This window comes from Schistosoma haematobium, chromosome ZW (assembly GCF_000699445.3).
Source record: "Schistosoma haematobium chromosome ZW, whole genome shotgun sequence".
Classification (NCBI taxonomy): domain Eukaryota; kingdom Metazoa; phylum Platyhelminthes; class Trematoda; order Strigeidida; family Schistosomatidae; genus Schistosoma; species Schistosoma haematobium.
This window is the reverse complement of record NC_067195.1, coordinates 79,969,355-79,989,464: the sequence shown is the minus strand read 5'-3', so window position 1 is coordinate 79,989,464 and position 20,110 is coordinate 79,969,355. Positions and strand designations below refer to the sequence as shown.

General features: G+C 37.9%; 1 protein-coding gene across 2 annotated transcripts; it reads left to right on the top strand.

The window, feature by feature from the left end:
- Positions 1-6,669: 6,669 nt before the first annotated feature.
- KAP-ALPHA3 (Importin subunit alpha) lies at positions 6,670-19,817 on the top strand (the record flags this gene model as incomplete). 2 transcript variants are annotated; one of them, XM_035732174.2, is made up of 10 exons in its annotated part: positions 6,670-7,066; positions 7,168-7,787; positions 8,082-8,334; positions 8,794-8,936; positions 11,402-11,467; positions 11,508-11,839; positions 13,892-14,279; positions 15,172-15,609; positions 15,973-16,227; positions 16,954-17,094. In XM_035732174.2, the coding sequence occupies 10 exons, from the start codon at positions 6,670-6,672 to the stop codon at positions 17,092-17,094; spliced, it is 3,033 nt and encodes a 1,010-aa protein (XP_035588430.2). The 2 variants fall into 2 exon arrangements, with proteins under 2 accessions (XP_035588430.2, XP_051072604.1); XM_051212420.1 differs by lacking the exons at positions 6,670-7,066; positions 7,168-7,787; positions 8,082-8,334; positions 8,794-8,936 and having other exon boundaries at positions 11,320-11,467; positions 11,508-19,817.
- Between the last annotated feature and the right edge of the window lie 293 nt (positions 19,818-20,110).

Here is a 20,110-nt window from a genome sequence, read left to right as displayed (position 1 = left end):
TAACAATTGGCGACGGGGATTTTGGCAAAAACAAAATAATTGGGAGACGCAAGGTCATAACAACTGGCGACGGGGATTTTGGCAACAAAGAAATAATAATAATACAAGTGGTGACTCAGATTTTGGAAATAAATTAGCTGTATAATTGCCGGTGATTTTTGGAGCTAATATTATTGGCAAAAAAATGTCGATTTCTTTCGAACAGTTGCGGTTAATATTACAGCACCAGCAGAAGATGTTTGCCTTGCAACAAGAGCTATTTATAACAGTTTTGGGCAGACTTTGCATTCAAGCAGAAAATAAGAAATCTATATATCATGCAGATAATGGTGCAGCAATGGACAATTCAGAAGCATATCCTGTGGAGGATTCACATCCCCTTATACCTGAATCAGAACGTAATATTTGTAACGTATCCGGCTCACAGCAAGAAAATACTGTTCTAAATGCTCATGAAGTTGTGACAATACCAGATGATCAAGAACCAGATCCTGTAGATGAAGCCCAGAGTCCAGAATTGAATGAAACGCTACTGGTTCTGTCTAGCTCTGAAAATAAACTCCAGCTCGAACAAAATTGTGATCCACGTGCTATTAGTCGAGAAAGCTGTGGGGACTCGTATTCAGAAAATAACTGGAGCAACACGATGAACCCAATTGTACCAGATGTTACTCGAAATCACCGGAAGACAGAAATTGATATTGAGTCGACTTATCCGATTTCTAATGACAATGTACCAAATATTGGTTCTCAGAATAATACATATAATTTTAATGAAACTTCTTATAACAATGAAGAAAATATGTCGGCTGTTTCAAATGATGGTCAAAAATCTAATTTAATTTTGTTAGGCGTTGACTTTCTTAATGACTCATTATCTACTAACGAGATTCATAATGAATTTGGAAGTAATGACCTCAAGTCGATGGTCGTTCATCATCATCTAGTCATTTTTAGTGGATTCTCCAGTCAATACAAGAAACATGGTTTAAATAAAGTCCTACTAGTTGTAATTTGGAGCCATAAGGACCCAACATTATTTCGAGGAGGAGGAGAATGTCGAGGAATTTAAAGTCACATAATTCTTTTTTTTAATCAGAATCTAAAGTTGGAATTTTCAAAAAAAAAAAAAGGGGGAGGTGTTATATCCGAGTGGAGATTAAGTTACAGGTAACTTCCGAGGACTATTCATGGACTGATATTCTTATTGTATAACTACTCAACAATTACACTATGTATATTTATATCCCTCTTATGACAAGCTTTATTTTGGCCTATAATTTATTATTGTACGATTTACGGTTCTTAAGTTATGTTCAGTTTACTAACTACTGCCTCCCACATTCACAGCCACTTTTTGGGCTTATTTGTGTACAAATATTATTTCCTATTTTATGGTACGTTGCGGTCTGTGTGATTGATATATAAACTAAGTATGCCTGAAATAAACGATCTGCTCTGATTCTGGTCTGATCTGCTCTGATTCGGAAGCTGGTATCTTGTTCTGGACTCAAGTGGAAGGGCTCGTAGGACATAGGACCAATAAGGACACTAAACTGCCCACACCGGTTAAACGTCATTGGTTGGCCTAGTGTGAAGATTCGTATAAGTCGTATCCGGATTGGTAGATAAGTCGTGTGATCGAAAAGTCAGACATCCAAGGTCATAACAATTGGCGACGGGGATTTTGGCAAAAACAAAATAATTGGGAGACGCAAGGTCATATCAAGTTTGCTTATTAAAGACTTAATATGACTGAGATCGTGTTCAAATCTAGCCTTTGGTTCTCTATCGGAAGATTCTCTTAACTTATTAAAATGACTGACCTCTCAGAGAGATATCTTGACACGCAGTGGAATTTTTGTTTCTGATACCGTCTCTTCCAATGACTTGCTAACCAGCTGTGTTTTGCCCACAGCTTTTTTCTTCTCATTTTTTTTTCTCCGTACCGAAGTCCATTTATCATCACTCACGAAAGCCACACCGGGACTATTTGGAACGGTGGGAGTCTTCGATTTCCACTACAGATGTATGATTACCGATGTCAATATGAAGCGTCACTTCACTCCTCGTTAATGTTAACGGAGATTTTACTTTCGCGTCGATCACAGTCGAGTGTTTAGCAGGTCCAGTAGCAGCACGTACTTCACTGACACATTCTTCACCGTCAGTGCTCGTGTTGTCAGCGCAACCGCCATCGTTTTTCTTACAGGCCAATAGGTTCATAGCCTCCTGAATTAGTAACTTTTTATTTGTACAACAAAACATACAAAGCTAATGCGAGTTAGGCTTCGAGCATCTTTTGTATGCCGTAGGACTAAGACGTGCACACATCTTATGGTACCACTTTTTACATTCATCGCACTGCATTCCTTCCACAACAGGGAACAAGCAGTTTGGTAGTCGTCATTTATAAGTCTTACTAACCATTGTAACTCGATTAAAAAGGTTTAAAACACAATATGATCATAATGTGAACACGAGTGTCAGTCAATCAGTATAAAAAAGGTACCACAGGACAAAGTTTATCAAAAGTTTTAAACCTTAACCAAAGTACTTTTAGTTAAAGTAGACCAAGAGTGCTTTTCGGGGAAATAAGTACACAAAGCAAGAATAATCACGACAAGTACAAAATTCACTTCTCTTTCAATTATCTTGAGCTTAGTCCCGAAACATCTGATGTTTTTTGTGTCACCAAGGAAACAGTGCATAATGTTGCACAGGTTAGCTAAGTAAAAATGCCCTAATCAATAAGACACTTGCGCACACTGATAAATTTCACAGTTTAGTTCCATACATCGTAAAAGATTTCCCATTCATATAATTGATTATACAGGTCAGGACTATTTTTTAATCCTTTTAGACTCCAACACTTGATTTCAAATTAGTAGTTACTCGAAAATTCCAATTAGTTGATAGAAATAATTTTATGTAATCTAATTTTCACCACCTGATTTATTCATTAAACCAGTGTCCACGTTGAAAATTGGCCAATCGTTAATCCAACAATGTTTTTGAGAATTCCAAAATAAATTATGTACTCACTACATTTGATTGCTTGGCCTAGTGCTACTTGACTATGGATTTACGCAGTCCATTCTTAAAGTAATCGTTTGCGATCTGAGAGATGAACTGTACCTCAAACCTTATGTTGTTTGGTGGACGTAATTAAAAGACCGTTTACTGTCAGTGTTTGAGATGTCAAGCAAATAAAATCGTATCTTAGATTACATATTTATGAAACTGAGTAATAGTTTGTTTTGTCTGAGCAAAGAGAATTCAGTATGTTCATGTGATTTCTAGATACACTTTTCATTAACACAATCATAAACTCAGTTGTTTGGCGCGGCCAAATGGAACCATCAGGTTGTAAAATAAGAATACTATCAAGTATTAGTTCGCCTTTTTCAAAGACAGATGGGTGGCAAATATTTGCTCAGTACTTTACACATCTGTGTCTAAATTGAGCTTATTATTCTCAGATTTGCTGTTATTGAGCTCCAATTAAGCTCTGGGTGATTATCAAACCTCATATTTTAGATATATTACAAAATTAATTGTCGTAATGATCCGAAAAAGACCCAAAAATACAAAGAATTTGTACAATTCTACCCCAACTATTTTTTTGTTTTATTCAAATGGACGAAGAAAATTGATTCTTTGACGTTTTCAGTAAACCACTGATATTCTCTGAATGCTATCTCACGATTTTAAACACAGTTTAAACTTATAAGTTTATCACTTTATTTACTACACACTCTTGGCAAAAAAACCAAAATAGGTATTCTTACATTTTACTGCCTCATTTACAGTTAAACGCATTCCCAAAGCACTTAAATAATATATAATTCTTTTTATATCGTTTTAATTTGTGTGTACAGGATGACAAACGGCAAGACTATGTTGAAAAAATCATGGAATGTGATTATATCATTTACAATATCAAAGATGATCACACTGTTGTTGATGATGCTTTGTGGATACTAGATCAAATTCACAGTAATTTAGAATCTTTTACAACACAAAAGATATTCATTCTTATTTCTTATGTATTAACATGGTCCAAAAGTGCACTTCCAGATCCAGTATGTAATCGACTCATATAAACAATATTACAGGATGATCCGGAAATGCCTTTTACTTATGATGATTATTTAAGAAGGAAATCACATCCAAACTTCAAAGAGCATATATTAGCTGGGAAATCAGTTGTACAACAAGGAAAAATAGTAACCTAAACAGTAATACAACAATATAATTGCTTTTGTTCTTCAGAATAAACTAAAACTACTTACCTATGTTATCGCATGTGGTTTAACGTATGAAGAGAAAGAAAATGTATTTCATCATTTCTTCAAGGTAGTTTATCCTCATTAACTCAATTTTTAAGTTAAAAGGACTATGTTAAACATTTTTAATATTTATCAGTCCACTTCTAGTGATAAAATAATAATTAATTTACAATCATCAGTATAGGGTTCTGGGGATTGTTGGATTTTATTGATTTCACAAGCTGATATTAGTTGTACAACAATTAAAAAGCTGTAATCACTAGACGGTTTGTTTCTTCCTACTATGGTACTCCTCGTCAGAGTGCGTTCACGACCCGTTCACCAGAAATTGAACCCAGGACCCAGGCCATGGATGAAACAGTGCCCAGTGGTGCACAAATCAATAATATAGGACAAGTTTAAATCCGTCTGTTATTTGAAGAAATGATCTATATCAAAGCATGGAGCCTCAGAAATACAATATTCTACCAATCACTTACTTTGAATAATTTTTTCTGGTTATGGTTTTTTAGAGGGTTAGTTTTCTACGGGATGGGGTTGCTAACCCCACGCCCAACACTCCGCCTTTATCCAGGCTTGGGACCGGCAGTATCACCAGAGGGGCTCCAGGCAGAGAACTACGAACGCCATCATCCAGAAGATACCAGTGTTTATTAACAGTTGTCTACGCAAAATACTTCGGATCCGTTGACCAAACACTATCAGCAGCAACCTACTGTGAGATAGAACAAACCGGATCCCAGTGGAGGAGGAAATCAGGAAGAGGTGCAGGAGGTGGATAAGACACACGTTGAGAAAAGCAATCAACTGCGTCACATGGCGAGCCCTTGCACGGAATCCTCAATGTGAAAGGAGGAGAGGAAGATCAAAGAACACAATACGCAGCAAAGCTTTTGACAAAGTTCCTCACCAACGACTGTCATATAAGTTTAGTAATCTCGAGGTTGAATTCAATTTATTAGTGTGAATAGAAGGTTTCCTAGTTGGGGGCCAGCAACAAGCATAGGTGGACTCGAAGTTGTCTAGGTTGGAAACCACGCTCAGTGAAGTGCCCCAGTGTACAGTTTTGGGCCATTGTTGTTACTCCTGTATGGAAATGACCTTCTTATTCTAATGTAGTAGTCGGTCTTGTTATTTGCTGACGATATCTAGATCTATAAAGATGCCACAACTATTTGGAGTTTGACAACATCTTAACCAGCAACAACTATAATGGAAACGTGCCAACCCAGTGAAATCAGAGATCGGAAGCAAAGAGGTTGTAAGATGTATTTGCTAGGCTATCGATATATCCAGAAGCGGCTGATCTAGGTTGGCTAGCTGTTATAGGAGAACTTGAACACGGCGTACCCACTCGTGATCTGGTGCGGTGAGTCAATTAAGACCAATGTGGTCAGCATCAAATGTCGAAGACTTACAGAGCCATTTATTTTGAGGACCTATTAACCACTACAGATCACATTCTCCTAGTGGGACAGTCGTGACCCTAACACGTGGCCAGCCATAAGTTTAAACCCAACTAGTTCATCGTTAGTAAACACTCTTCTGACAGCTTGCTATGTTCAGCGGCGTCTGTTCGTCTTCCATTACAACAAGAGGCCATGTGGTACAATGTAATCATGAAAAACGGACACAATGGAAATTTTAATCTATCGTAAATTTCGTCACTTTTTATCTCTTCTAGTACGGCTGTAAATGAAAAAAAGAATATGTTACTGCTTGTCGAATTACACTCGTGTGTGCGTAAAGACACAAAATGAGCAAAAAATGAAAAAAACTCATATACATGCCTTTTGTACAAATGCATTAGCGTGAAAACGATATTCGCAGAATGATGTTTTTGGCTTTTTGAAAAAACAAAAATATACGCATGTGAGCAAGCATAATAGCGACGACTTTTTAATTGCCTGTCCCGGTTTTCAATCACATAACTAGCATGAAAATGATATGAACATATGTCAAAGTGTGTCTTCGCTGTTGGAACTCTAGGATTTCTCGGGCACACAATAAGCCCAGGAAAGAGTATGTAACAGTATGCAACCATTCGCCTGGCCTAAACAAAATTCCAAGGAAGCGGGAAACGACTAAACCCTCCCCAGGTCGCAACGACTGAAGAGGTGCGCCTAAACAGTCGCTTGTTTAACGTTAGAGACTGAAACGCTGGCTTGAATTTCTTGATAGATATTGGCTTTGCTCTTAGTATCATCCCTCAAAATAAAACTGAGCTGAGTCGAGAAACATCCTCAGTTACACTTCAAGCCGCCGATAAACTAAAATTGCGACATTTCTGCAGAAAACTCTAACACTATATTTGGGGTTCCGGAGGCAATTCCCCTGGGTTTTCACTGTAGCCGATTTAGATCTAGCAATACTGGGGATGTACTTTCTGGAGAGATACGAATTTTTAGCTGACACTAAGAAACGACGCTTAACACTGAAAGAAACCTCGAATTACACAAACGGCAAAGAAAGTTACATCACATCTCTTAACTTGATTCAAACTCCTCCAGTAACAACAGCGAAATTCCAAGATATATTCGCGGAATTTTCAAACTTAACTAGACCAAACCCACAGCCTTCCAAAGACAAGCTAAAAGTAAATCATACTATCAAAACCGAAGTTGCACCTGTTTTTGCAAAGCCCAGGAGACTAGCACCAGATAAGCTCAAAATCGCCAGGGCCGAATTTAACTATATGCTACAACTGGGTATTATCCGCCTCTCTGATAGTCAATGGGCATCCCCTTTGCATATGGTGACGAAGAAGAATAAAGGTGATCGGAGAATGTGTGGGGATTACAGAGCCCTCAACCGCATATCTAAGATTTCACAAACGGTTTACATGGTATGAACATATTTATTAAAATTGACTTAGTCAGGGCATGTCACAATATCCCGGTGGCTGATGAAGATATCCTCAAGACAGTTATTACTACACCTTTTGGCTTGTTCAAGTTTGCACGCATGCCATTCGGTCCGAGAAATGCGGCACAAGCATTTCAAAGATTCATGGATAACCTACTTCGAGATATACCATTTGCACAAGGGTATGTAGTCGACTTGTTAATTGCCAGCCCGGATTTACAATCACACGAACAGCATGTACGAGCAATGTTAAAAAGACTGATTGAACATGGAATGAACATACATCAAAGTAAGTGTGTTTTCGGTGTTCGAACTGTAGAATTTCTCGGTCACACAATAAGCCCAGAGGGGACTACACCGATCAAACAAGAAGTGGACACCATCAAACAATACTCCATACCTAGTTCTATAACACAACTGAGAAGTTTTCTAGGTCCAATTAACTTTTATCGCAGATTCATACCCGGTTGTGCACAATTAATGCAACCTTTGACAGATTCACTTAAAGGAAAACCAAAAGAATTCAAACTGTCTTCTGACGCCGTCGGAGCTATCAAGCAGCTTGAAGATAAACTGGACCAAACAACCACGTTGATGTATCCGAATTCCCTTTCCCCACTTGCTTTCATGGTGGGTGCTTCAAATAAAGCAGTAGGCGGTACCCTTAACCAACTGGTTAAAAACGCCTGGAAACCAATTGCTTTCGTCTCGAAGACTCGCTCCAGCAGAGACAAGGTATTCTATATTCGGGCGAGAACTTCTTGCAATCTACTTGACCATTAAACACTTCCGATACATGTTAGAAGGTAGGGAATTTATAGTCTTTACGGATCACAAACCACCAACGAATAGATTAAAAGCGAGAGCCGATAAACACTCACCTTGAGAAGTCCGACATCTCGATTATATATCACAGTTCACAAGCGATATCCGACATGTCGAAGGTCAGGACATCAGGCGGCAGATGCTTCATCCAGACTAGAAATGAACGTGCTACAGCAGTCTACAGCAAACTTCGAGACGTTGAGAAACGAACAAGAGCAGGATCTAGAATTACAAAACCTACTTAAAACAAACAATTCAAGTGTTAATCTAAAACAGTTACCATCACCTATTGATAGTATTCTAATTTGCTGTGACACGACAAAGGCAATGCCGCGACCTTTCGTTCCCGAAAGTATGCGAAAATTGATATATAATAACTTCCATTCTTTGTCTCATCCTGGCACAAAAGCTTCAACTTAACTAATCAATGCCAGATATATATGGCCGAAGTTACAGAACGATGTACACAAGTGGGTTAGAGAGTGCTCAGCATACCAACAATGAAAGATTAATCGTCACACAAATTCACCCATAGGTGTTTTCTCGCAACCAGATGCACGTTTTGCCCATGGGCAAATCGACTAAGTGGGCCCTTTGCCACATTCGAACTGTTTTAATTATCTGTTTACATGCATAGATCGATTTACCAGATTCCCTATAGCCATCCCGATAACGGACATTACGACGGAAACAGTGGCCAAGGTTTTCATGCAGAACTGGGTAACCATTTTTGGTACACCCATAACGATAACGACAGATGGAGGGGCGCAATTTGAATCCGAACTATTTAATAACTTGACTAAACTTCTAGGCTCCAATAGGATACGCTGCACTGCATATCATCCTCAGGCTAATAGGACGAAAGAACGTTTCCATCGTCAGCTAAAAACCACCCTTATATCACACTCAAACCCCACTCAGTGGACAGAATTCCTACCGTTAGTTATGTTGGAAGTGTGAACAGCTATCGAAACTGACTCACAGTATTCAACGGCGGAACTAGTTTTCGGGACGAATCTGAGGCTACCAAGTGAGTTTATTAACCCCAATGCTAAAAGTCAAAAACTTAATTTCGAAACTTACGTAGATCAACTACGGAACCATATGTCCAAACTTAAGCCAATTAATACTCGTGAACAATCACGCGCCATATATGTACCTAAAGAGCTAAGCAATTGCACGCACGTCTGGATAAGATGTGACAAAATGAAGGCACTGCTTAGCCCACCAGTTGAAGGTCCTTTCAAAGTTGTCTCAAGGAAATCTAAATATTTCATGGTGGAAAGACATGGGAACATTGACTGCGTAAGTATTGATAGGTTAAAACCGGCTTATCTAGATTGTCAACTACAATGTTTGTTGTTAGACTGTTCACCTGACAAAACTATCACTGAATCGACAAGTAAGAACGAGAATTCTGCAGAAGTAGCCGGTTGAAGTGTTCCCTAAAGTGTTCTACCCGTCGTATCAAACTTCTGAATTGAGAGTGAATAGTAGTTCCGTCTTCTAACGAGACAGTTTCACTAACAGAAGGATTTTTAGTACCTGTTTGGTGAAGAAGTCTGAAAATCTGTCTACTGTTATATCTAGTCCTTTGCCTTTTCTGTACCTCATGCTCTTGCTACCCACCAACGCTCACGATCATTATATAGACTTTTTTATCAACCTACGTTTAAGTTGCATCTGCTCATCAGCTTGTTCAGAGCCAGGTGTTTTGAATTTCGAGTATTTGTCAGTTTTCTGACATATTTCTGACCTATTGGTTCAAGTTACTATTAGACACCGATGCTGTTCACACAGTTTTTTATATATCGTAACAAGCTCCGTGGGGGTGGATATCACTTTCATAGCTGACTAGCTCCTTCGGTTTATTCCAAAGAAATATTCCAAAATTTCTCAACATTGAGTTGAACTCTAAAGGGTTTTCTTGCTGTGGCTTTTCTACCTCCAGTAACACTCAGATAAATAAGTACTCGAACTAGAGCACGATTCAAGTCTAAACACGTGCTCCAGAATAAACGACAGTCTTCGCTAAGAAAGCCTGTTTCCCCATCTGACACAAGGTCTGAAGATTGAAAGCTCCATTGTTTAGCTTAGTGAGTTGTCTCAAAAGACCAAGAAAAGCATTTCACGAACCAAAATTAGCCTCGGTGGAGAGTGGTGATAAATGTATATGAGAAGCGTTGATCGTGGGAATGGAAGTGTTTTTATTGAATGAGTGAGGAGTTCGATCGTCAACGTAATGATCTCGGGTGCTGATACAGATGTGAGGGCTTCTGTCACTCCCCATTTGCTCACACTATGGAAGGATATCTCTTTTCAAAAGACCTGAAGAATGAGCTGAGTTGATGGTGGTGATCTCAGTGATGTGGAAGGGTGACCGGAGAGCCTAGGGACAACTGCTTGATGTATGAGCTCTGAACATCAAACGGCTTAGGCTCCGGAAGTTCGTGGGTTAAGGTGAGGCTCGACATTTTAGAAGTCGGCCTTTTCTAAGCCTTTTATTCCTTTGTGAGAAGGCAGCATCTCTGCAGATGCTTGCTGTTCGAGAGAAAGAAATTACAACTGTCACAACCCTCCACGGTCAGAAGTACAACTTCGCCCCCGGGATTCGAGTTGCTGCTTTTAGAATTACTGTTCTTCAATCGATCTTTCCGTGATAATACGTGTGTTCCAGCCGACATGGCTTCAGTCATCACGATCGGTAAATCCGCATTAGGAAAAACGAAGTACTCGAAACACTTTATTCTAACGAACAACTCCGTTCGTATGGCTGAGACAGAATGAAATGAATTCTGTACTTCTGGTTGGAATAAAACCAGAACGAACAGAATAACATCAATCCATTATACTTGGAGGTTTCTCATCAGCTGCCTAAACTCAACTACGTACTAGGATTTTACATCGAGGAACAACTGATACGAGTGAATGTCAAGAATCGGAACGACAAACGTCATCAATAATAACCATATATGTGTGAGCAAGAACAGGTCAGAAGTTATTTGGTGTTAGAATTAAGAAAACATTAGGGATTGGTGACGTACTAGTTGAGCTAAGTTCTGAGACAGATAGGATAAATTATGTGATAATTTTATGGGTAATGAAGGGTTTATATAAGATTCATGGAACTAAAAAACTGGTTAGATTCGTTGCATAATAACTGAATGGGATCTGAACAGTTTAAGATAATCGAGTGAGCGGAAACGTATAACCGAAGTAATGATTTGATAATTCGGTAATGGAACAGAAATAAAACAAACTAAACACTGACAAAACAAAATTATTGACAAATCAATTTGCACAACAAATAACTTTTCTACTTTTACAATAACACAAGAAACAGTTTGAGCTTCGAAACCCGTTTGTTTGAATATCCCGTCCAGGGGTTTCGGTTTCACATTCGCTGAGTAACATCATAGGTAGAAATGGGTGATCAGGCGGCGGTGCGTATTATGTCTTTTAAGAATGCTGGCAAGAGTGCAGACGTAAGTATAAGTGCTTTTTGTTATCATGCTTTTACCTTAGGAGATGCGACGTCGTCGCCAGGAAGGGCAAGTGGAACTTCGCAAGAACAAACGAGAAGAAACACTTCAAAAGAAAAGGAACATTCCTACTGGAACTAATGGACCACAGACGGCTAATGATCCCGTTGACACAGAAATCGATGGGACTGGAAAGTCTACGTTACTAAATCTGGAATCCATAGTAGCGAACGCTGAGAATGAAGATCCAGCTGTCAGATTGTTGGTCGTTCAGTCAGCTCGTAAGCTTCTTTCCAGTGATCGGAATCCTCCTATTGACGAGCTGATAAATGCTGGTATGCTACCAAAGTTGGTCGCTTGTCTGACAAGTGAAGAGTAAGTCAATCCCTCTGCAATCCATTCCTTCCACAAAGGGCTCCTGAATTAGTCGCGTTTAAGTCTTCAAGAATCGATTTTATCGAACATGTTCAAATCTCTTGTCTTATCTTAAATAGACCGGTAGGCTCAGATACTAAGTCTGACCAGTTTGGCTATTCGTTATAGTATATTCAGTAAAATTAGTAGGTACGACTTTGCGGCAAAGTGGTGGTTAGTTAGTATTATCACCGTGAGTCGTTTGTGAAATTATCATGAATTCCCAGTCCGGTCTTTATAGAGGTGACGTAAACTCGCAACTGAAGATATCTTGACCAAGCTATTGAATAGGTCGCATTCTCTATCCCCCACTTCATTTTTTATTGTCAGTTATTCTGCAGACACCTAGCGTATGTGGCCGACCCCCTAGTGCCAGATTTTATGCTAGATATAATGCCAGGTATTTTGTGCTTGTAGGGGTGGTGAGTTGGTTCTCATGTTCAGATATTAGTCCTTAACCCTTTCGCCATTTTGAGGATTCAGCTAAACAACATTGAGCTATGGGTTTTGAATCATGTAATAACTAGAGACGAGTGGTTTTCGCGCTGCAGTTTCTTTCACTTAGTGAATACTATGTCTAGTGTTAGGTTCTCGTTGGTCCTCAGTTCAGCTTAACGAGTTATGTAGTATTGGCCAAAGCAATTGTTCCTTGGGCTTTTGCCGTACTGAAATCGATTGGTAGTCAGACCAAATCTAGGGAATCAGGTTTGTAGTTAAATTTCTCCGGATTGTAATAAGATCTAAACTTTCTCACCGAAAATCATCTTATATCACAATGAGAGCGATTAAGCAAGTCAACTTCGGGCCTAACACGGCCCTGACGTTTAGTTGGCACAGTAGGAACCTTTATCGAGGATACCGTCTGTAATATACCTCAGACAGTTATTACCTGGATTTGTCTCTGCTGACATCGTAGGGCGTCTATTGAACTCCTTAGGTAACAAATACACTTCAGAACTGGTTTGGGTCATAGCTTAGATTGACAGTGTAACCAGTCCATTTGCCTTGGAAGTACCAAGCCTGTGTTTGGCTGATGAGGTTTCTGCACGTCCTAAATAGTTCCATGTCTATTTTAATTCTGTATTTTGACATGGATATGTGTTTATCTACTAAGCGACGAACATTACTACTCGGTAGTCCACTGTTACTGTTTAGCCGCAAAGCTTAGTCTATGAAAGCAAAACACTCGTAGACTGGCAACGTGATAAGTTTCTTCGTAGGATTCTGCTTATTCATATACGACAGCCAGCTTAGTAACTGTGACATTGTTTGACATGCTTTTTCACTGATTAAGGCGACCGAATCATTTATTACACATATGTGACTGCTCGGTCACGGTACGCAATACTGGTTAGGGTGTAATCAAGCTAGTCAAAAACCATAGCCCGTCAAAGATGGGATATCAACCCATGAAATCATTGTAGAACTAAGCCGTTGTTGATGATGCAGAACATCTGATTACGCCCATAATAAGTTAGTAGAGCAGGTCCATTTACTCTTCATTCCTCAGATACTAAGTTTTAATATTCATTCATGCTTCCCATTCTGTTCTTCGAACATTTTTATCAGCATTTCGTCTTCACTATCATCATAATTGCTTGTATTATCTCGACTCCTTAGCATTTCATCTTGTTAGCTTCATCTCACTGTGCTAATGTAGATAATGACACGAGTTAGAAACATGACCAACTGATATGTTGTCCTCGTATTCTATTAAAATTTAAGTACTTCAAAGCAGTCTGCCGTGTGTTATACATATACATCAAATGATCACTGATCGGGAAACCTGACTACTGTTAGAGTTTTCAAAATAGTGCCTGAGACATCAAGTACGCTGGACTCGATTTCTAAGGTCCTACGTTTGTCTAGACTTTCAATTGGTTCGACTTCTCAGGTATTTCTAGAATTAGAGCGTACCCGATAACGTTCGGAAATTTGAAATGATCGAAACCACTTGTTGATAAAACCTGATATCTAGCTGAATCATTGCTGACAACACATCTTTTATTTTAGTCCCAATCTTCAATTTGAAGCTGCCTGGGCCTTGACGAATATTGCATCCGGCACATCTGGACAGACTCTAGCTGTTGTTCAAGCAGGAGCCGTACCACGTTTTCTAAAGCTGCTGTCTTCTTCACACCCTAATGTTTGCGAACAGGCTGTTTGGGCCTTAGGTAATATAATCGGAGATGGTCCAGTATTAAGGGATTACGTAATCAAATTGGATGTCATAAAACCATTATTAAAGCTCTTAACACCAAATATACCATTGAACTTCCTACGCAATGTCACCTGGGTGATGGTCAACCTTTGCCGCAACAAGGACCCTCCTCCTCCTGCCTCAGCTATCAGAGAACTTCTCCCAGCTCTCTTATATTTAATAAAACACACCGATGATAGTGTAAGTTATTCCATGTTTTTAATCTATATTTTGACGTTCACAGCTATATGTGGATATGGACTACAATAACTAGGAATCGTTTTGTTTATTACAAACCTTACTTAATAACCAGTGCCAATTCTTATTCGTTAATCCCATTCCATACAGTCTAGGTACTGATTTTCACATTTACTTTTAACCCGATATAAATCTTCCGATCCACTTGAAAAACCTAGCTTGTAAGTGTAGACAGCAAGTTCATCTACACATCAGAAAAGTGCATTGTTTACCACTAAAAAGTGATTTCCCAAAATCCTCATTTACAATAAGTGTAGCAAGTTTACTTCATCCACTGATTGTGTAATTGTAAAGTATGCAGTAATTCTTGATGCTATTGGGGATGATTTCGAAAGTAAGCGACTTCAGAATCTCCATTGTCCAATTAAGTGCACAAATTCAAAACCTATGTATGTTATGTGGTAAAAATAACCCCATCTCATTCAAGTTTGTGAAACGAAATTACGAAACCGGATAGGCTGTGGTCGTGTTGCGTATTGTGTTAACCTTATGTCAGTTTGTTGCATCTCGACTTCTAAGGAAGTGAAAAATCCTTATTGTTCAGTCGTAAATATTGCACTATTCTACGAAACTACGTGGTCAGAATAACTTTTTAACCGTCATTGATTTTCAGTGAAATAAGTTTCATTGTAAGCATATAATAAGTATTTATTGCGAGTTCGTTGAAAGCAAGATAAGTAAAAGTACTAATTTCTTAGGTTTTGTAATCAACTTAGAACCATACAAACTTTTGTCACATGTATTATACACTGGGTCACAAAAGTTAGTGAGACTTGCATAATGTCAGCCTACTTAAACGTTCTTTTTATTTACTTGCGGTCTTGTAAATTTCCAGATTCTCGTCGACACTGTTTGGGCTATATCTTATCTAACTGACGGTGGAAACGATCAAATCGAAATGGTTATAAATGCAGAGATAGTGCCTCATTTGGTTCCATTGTTATCACATTCAAGTTTCAAGGTGCAAACTGCTGCGTTGCGTGCCGTTGGAAATATAGTTACAGGTTCAGACCAACAAACTCAAGTTGTTTTGGATTGTGGAGCTCTAAGTCATTTTGCATCTTTGTTGACTCACCCGAGAGATAAAATTAACAAAGAAGCTGTCTGGTTTCTATCCAATATTACTGCAGGGAACCAAAGTCAAGTCCAAGCTGTGATAGACCATGGACTAGTCCCGTTAATTATCCATCATCTGGCTGAAAGCGAGTTCTTGACACAAAAAGAAGCTGCATGGGCTATCTCGAATCTAGCGATCAACGGAAATGCTGAACAGGTGTGTTTTTTTGTTCCATGAACTTGTTTTAAAATTCTCAGGGGCAGTCAGCACTTGAAAAGTTAGTAGGTACTGGTCGATAGTTCATAAATAGAATCTAAATGTCATTTTACAAAAAGCGTTCCACTAGCACCCTATTGATACATAGGTTTTCGAATAATCAATTTGTAAACGGTCAAATGTCCGGTAATATTTGAAATTTTCAACCACTCTTGACTAGAATTTCAGCACATGCTGGAATGAATCATTGGTAAATGACGAAATGCATTTAGGTCCTTTTCAGATGAGTAACAATTTTTAAACAAGAAGCGGCAAATATTTGCTGTTTTTATTTCTGACCTGTACTTACTTTCTTGTCTCAAGGTAAGGTACGTCATCGACCAACGCGTTATTCCTCCGCTTTGTAAAATGTTAAATACCAGAGATGTCCAGGTCGCTCAAGTTGTTTTGGATGGAATATCAAATATATTGGCAGCAGCTGGCGATAACTTGGAACAGGTCACAACTGCAATCGAAGAATGTGGTGGGTTGGATCTTATCGAAGCTCTTCAAGAACATACAAATATCGATATATATCGTTTGGCATATGACATAATCGAACGATATTTTAACGAAGGGGTAAGTTTTATTTTTGGGATAATTATCCCCTCAAGCTCTATGATTAGCATAGATGGTGTATCTATACAAGAAATTACTTGATTTATTGTCAAACTTTGTTGTAATCTTATTCACTGAAAAACATACTATTAATATTCTGATAAACCAATACTAAAAGAAATAGCATAAATAGTCGTGTCTAGAAAGCTACTAATATTAGCTCATTTGTTGTAGGTTAAACTTCAGTAGTTCTGTACGGGGCTTAGGTTAATGAAAAGACACTCATCTTAACCTTGTTGTTAAACATGAATAAACAGTAATAAAATGTCTTACTCCTGAACACCTAGAAGCTATTATTAACAGAGTTCTTTTTAAAAATACTTGGTTCTCAGGTAACTGGTATTATTTTGTATTTTTCAACCGAAGTAGTTAGAATGTTGGCCTTCAATGTCTAACCTGGAGTTTTTGTAAGAATCTCCGTAGATTTAAACGACATCCCCAGTTTCATTGAGTTTACCTGAACTTATGATTCACGCTTTTAAAATCATGCACCAATCCATTGTTGATCGGAATAACCAAAATATTTAGAAATTCATGGTAAGGATTTCTCATTCCCAAAATTAACTGGTGAGCTCTGTTTTCAGAAAATCCATCTATTTGTTTGTTGAGCACCCTCTTTCTTCAATTGAATGCTTTTTCATTATGGATTCACTAATTTTGATACATGTAATTTTTTACTATTTACAGATGATTGACGATCCAAATACAACTGGGGTTGCTGAAGATGAACATTTGGGTGATTTTATCTCGGTACCACAAGTTCCAGCTACTTTCCAGTTTGACGCTGATCAGTGTAACACTGATGCTACTAGAGGGTTCGATTTCTAGTTAATTAACGTAGCCGCTATAATGTAATGGTTTATGGAAGTAAGATTTTGGTCTTTAAATCACTTAGGTTATTTCCTTCATATTAATTACATCAGTGCGTGTCACAATTAATATTTTGACTTTCATTTTATCATCCGTAGTTTATACATTATCTATGGCTCAAATTATTTTGATATGCCCCGACCTTCAATGGAATTCCGCTTGTTTATTACCTTTCACAATGCTTTCCTTTCTCACGATCCGTAACAGGTCTTACATTCATATTTTCATAAATTCTTGCCTTTGATAGCCAACCTAGTAGAATGATCTAACAACCGCCCCTCCTGTTTTGCATTTAATTAAAGCCGTTCATGCGGTTGTTGCTGTACTGTTCCATTCCTCTTAGTTCTCAACCATTAGAACAAAAATCTTTCTATTTCGTTAGCTCATTCGTTTTTGTTTCACATTTTATCCATCCAAGATTTTGCTCCAAGGTCCCCGTCTGTTGCATTGCTAATTCTTCAGGATTTTCCTTAGATTCATTTTGTATGTCTGTATAAAACTTTATGGTTGCCTTGGCTGTTTGCCTATTCCTATTTATTTATTTATTCATGATTGTTTGGTTTTATCTCACCTGTTTTTTTGATCATGTTAGTATGTCTTCCTAGTTTTTTTTTCATTTTGGGTTAACTCAATACTATCGTAATGAATTGTTTGAGCTAACCTTTCAATCAGTCTGAGTTTAGCCTTCATTTTTTTCACCAATCAGATTCTCAATTTTTCCTGGTGTGACTGTGTAACTTATTACTTCGCCTTTGTCTTTCGGTACCTCTGTACCTATTTGCCTTTTCTGTGTATTTGTCCATTGCACTACCTTCTTTTGGTCTTCCGCGTTACTATTGATTTTGAATTTCCGAACTTTTGTGGCATGTCTGTGATCTTTAAATAGTATTGTTTGGTTCCACTCTACTTCTCATTTTAGTCGTTTTACTTAGCCTTTGTTATACTGAGTTCATCTGTTTTTGGCTTCTACCTTGTCTTTCTTATCTTCCGTCTCTAAGATTTTTGTGTTTAACAAAATACCTTTCTTGGTTTTTACTGCTGCCTGTCTGTATATATCTTCTATTTTGTCCCCAAGCATTGTCCTTTTCAAACTTTCCATTCCTATTTTGTCTTTTCGGGCGGTTGTGTATCTATTTTTGCCATTTCTAATTTTGCTTCACTCATATTTCCTGAACTTTTTTCTTCGAAACTACCAAAATGCTAAACACAGTTTGTTTACCTGTCATTAAATGCGCAGGACTATGTCGGGAGTTGTACGCAAAACGTTTGTAATCGATTTCACTGAACTGTTAATTGTTAAATACATGTGTTATTGTGAGTAATCCTTAAGCTTGTGGTTTTATTACATTAAGTGGTTAACGTTATGGTTCACTTCTCAGTCATGAAAACCTTTTTGAACTCCCATTTTATCTTTAATACTCAACTCCACTTGATGAGCGAATTTTAATCATGTGTTCGCTAGTAACTAACCTCTAGTTCATTTGCTGAAGTTCCTGTGGAAAGTTGTCGGTGGAGTTCATCCGAATCACCAATGACTCGGGGTTGTAGTTACGTCATGTCGCGTATTGGTGGTTGGTTAAAGGTAAACCAATTGATATCAACTTAGTAGTCTCAAGATAATATTTTCCACAAGATACATCCGACGAATCTCAAACCAGAATGATACGGATGTTCAATTCTCCCTGGATCTCAATTGATGCCAATACATGACGAAAAACCCATAAATGTTGTGAAATTAGGAATACTCTCTAGAAGTTATGTCGTAAAGAATTTCTTAACGAAATGTGATGAAGTTATCTTAGTGGTTTTTATTTGGTAATAACGAGTTCAACCAACTATATGTATACGAAGGGTATGTGAGTGGTGATTGATCAAGAGTGCTTAATTATTGAGTCAAGCTCCTTAAAATGAATGAATAACAGGTGACAACAACTGATCAGTAAAATGACATTAATATTTTATAAGATACGAAAAAAGCACTTCTAAGTAATTTAAAGTGTCTATAGGCTACATATTTTTAAAGGTCACACATCCCCAACGGTTCATCGAAAAATGAAGTTCTTCATTCACGATACTGATGGCAAACCGAGTATGGATTTTAGTGTGTATTAAATACTGGTCAGGTCAAAAGGTGTTGATAAAGTGATTCTAGCGTTCATTGATTTATGATACGGAAATTTCTTGTACGACAGCGAGTAGCTATCTAATAACCCATCTGTGAAAAGGAATTGTTTTATTAGGTTGATACGCTGCGCCGAATAATGAGTCCACACTACTGACCAAAATTTGGCTTTATTGCGTCGTTGACGGGACATTATCACAGAAAAATAAAACCTTCAATGTAAATATCGAAGTAGTAGAGATAGTACAAAAATTAGGCATAAAGGATATCGTTCGAGAAGGAGTGAATTTGAGTAATGAAAGTTATGAACTTATTTAAAAATCCAGTATTTGAGGGAAAACAGTGAATGTGCCTTCATCATTGTAACTGAACCTAAGTCATGTCACTCAGCGTCTTCAACTAATGTTTACAATAATGATACGAACCCTAGCGGAGTAGTCTGCACCACCCAGTATAGTTCAATCCAACAGTTAGTGGCTTTACTCACTAATCATACATCTTCGTTCGGTTACCCCTAGTCTTCCAACCCTCTTCTACGCTAGCCAACATTGTATTTGGGATGAATTTTAGATTTTATTTGTATAACAATGGATTTGTTTTAGTTATTACTTAAGCATGAAAAGAACTGTAGAAAAGTAGCTTAACAACCCCCAAAGAATATTGGAGCGAACAATTGTTTTTAATAAATACGTCATCGGTTATAAGTTAATTATTGTGTTATTTTTGCGAAGGTTAATGAATTAGACAATATTATATGCTAAAAATTCCGAACTTGTACATTTGTAATGGCATGAATACTTCAAAACTGTGTCATTTGTAAATTAGAAGTAATCGGAAAAGAATTACGTGAAA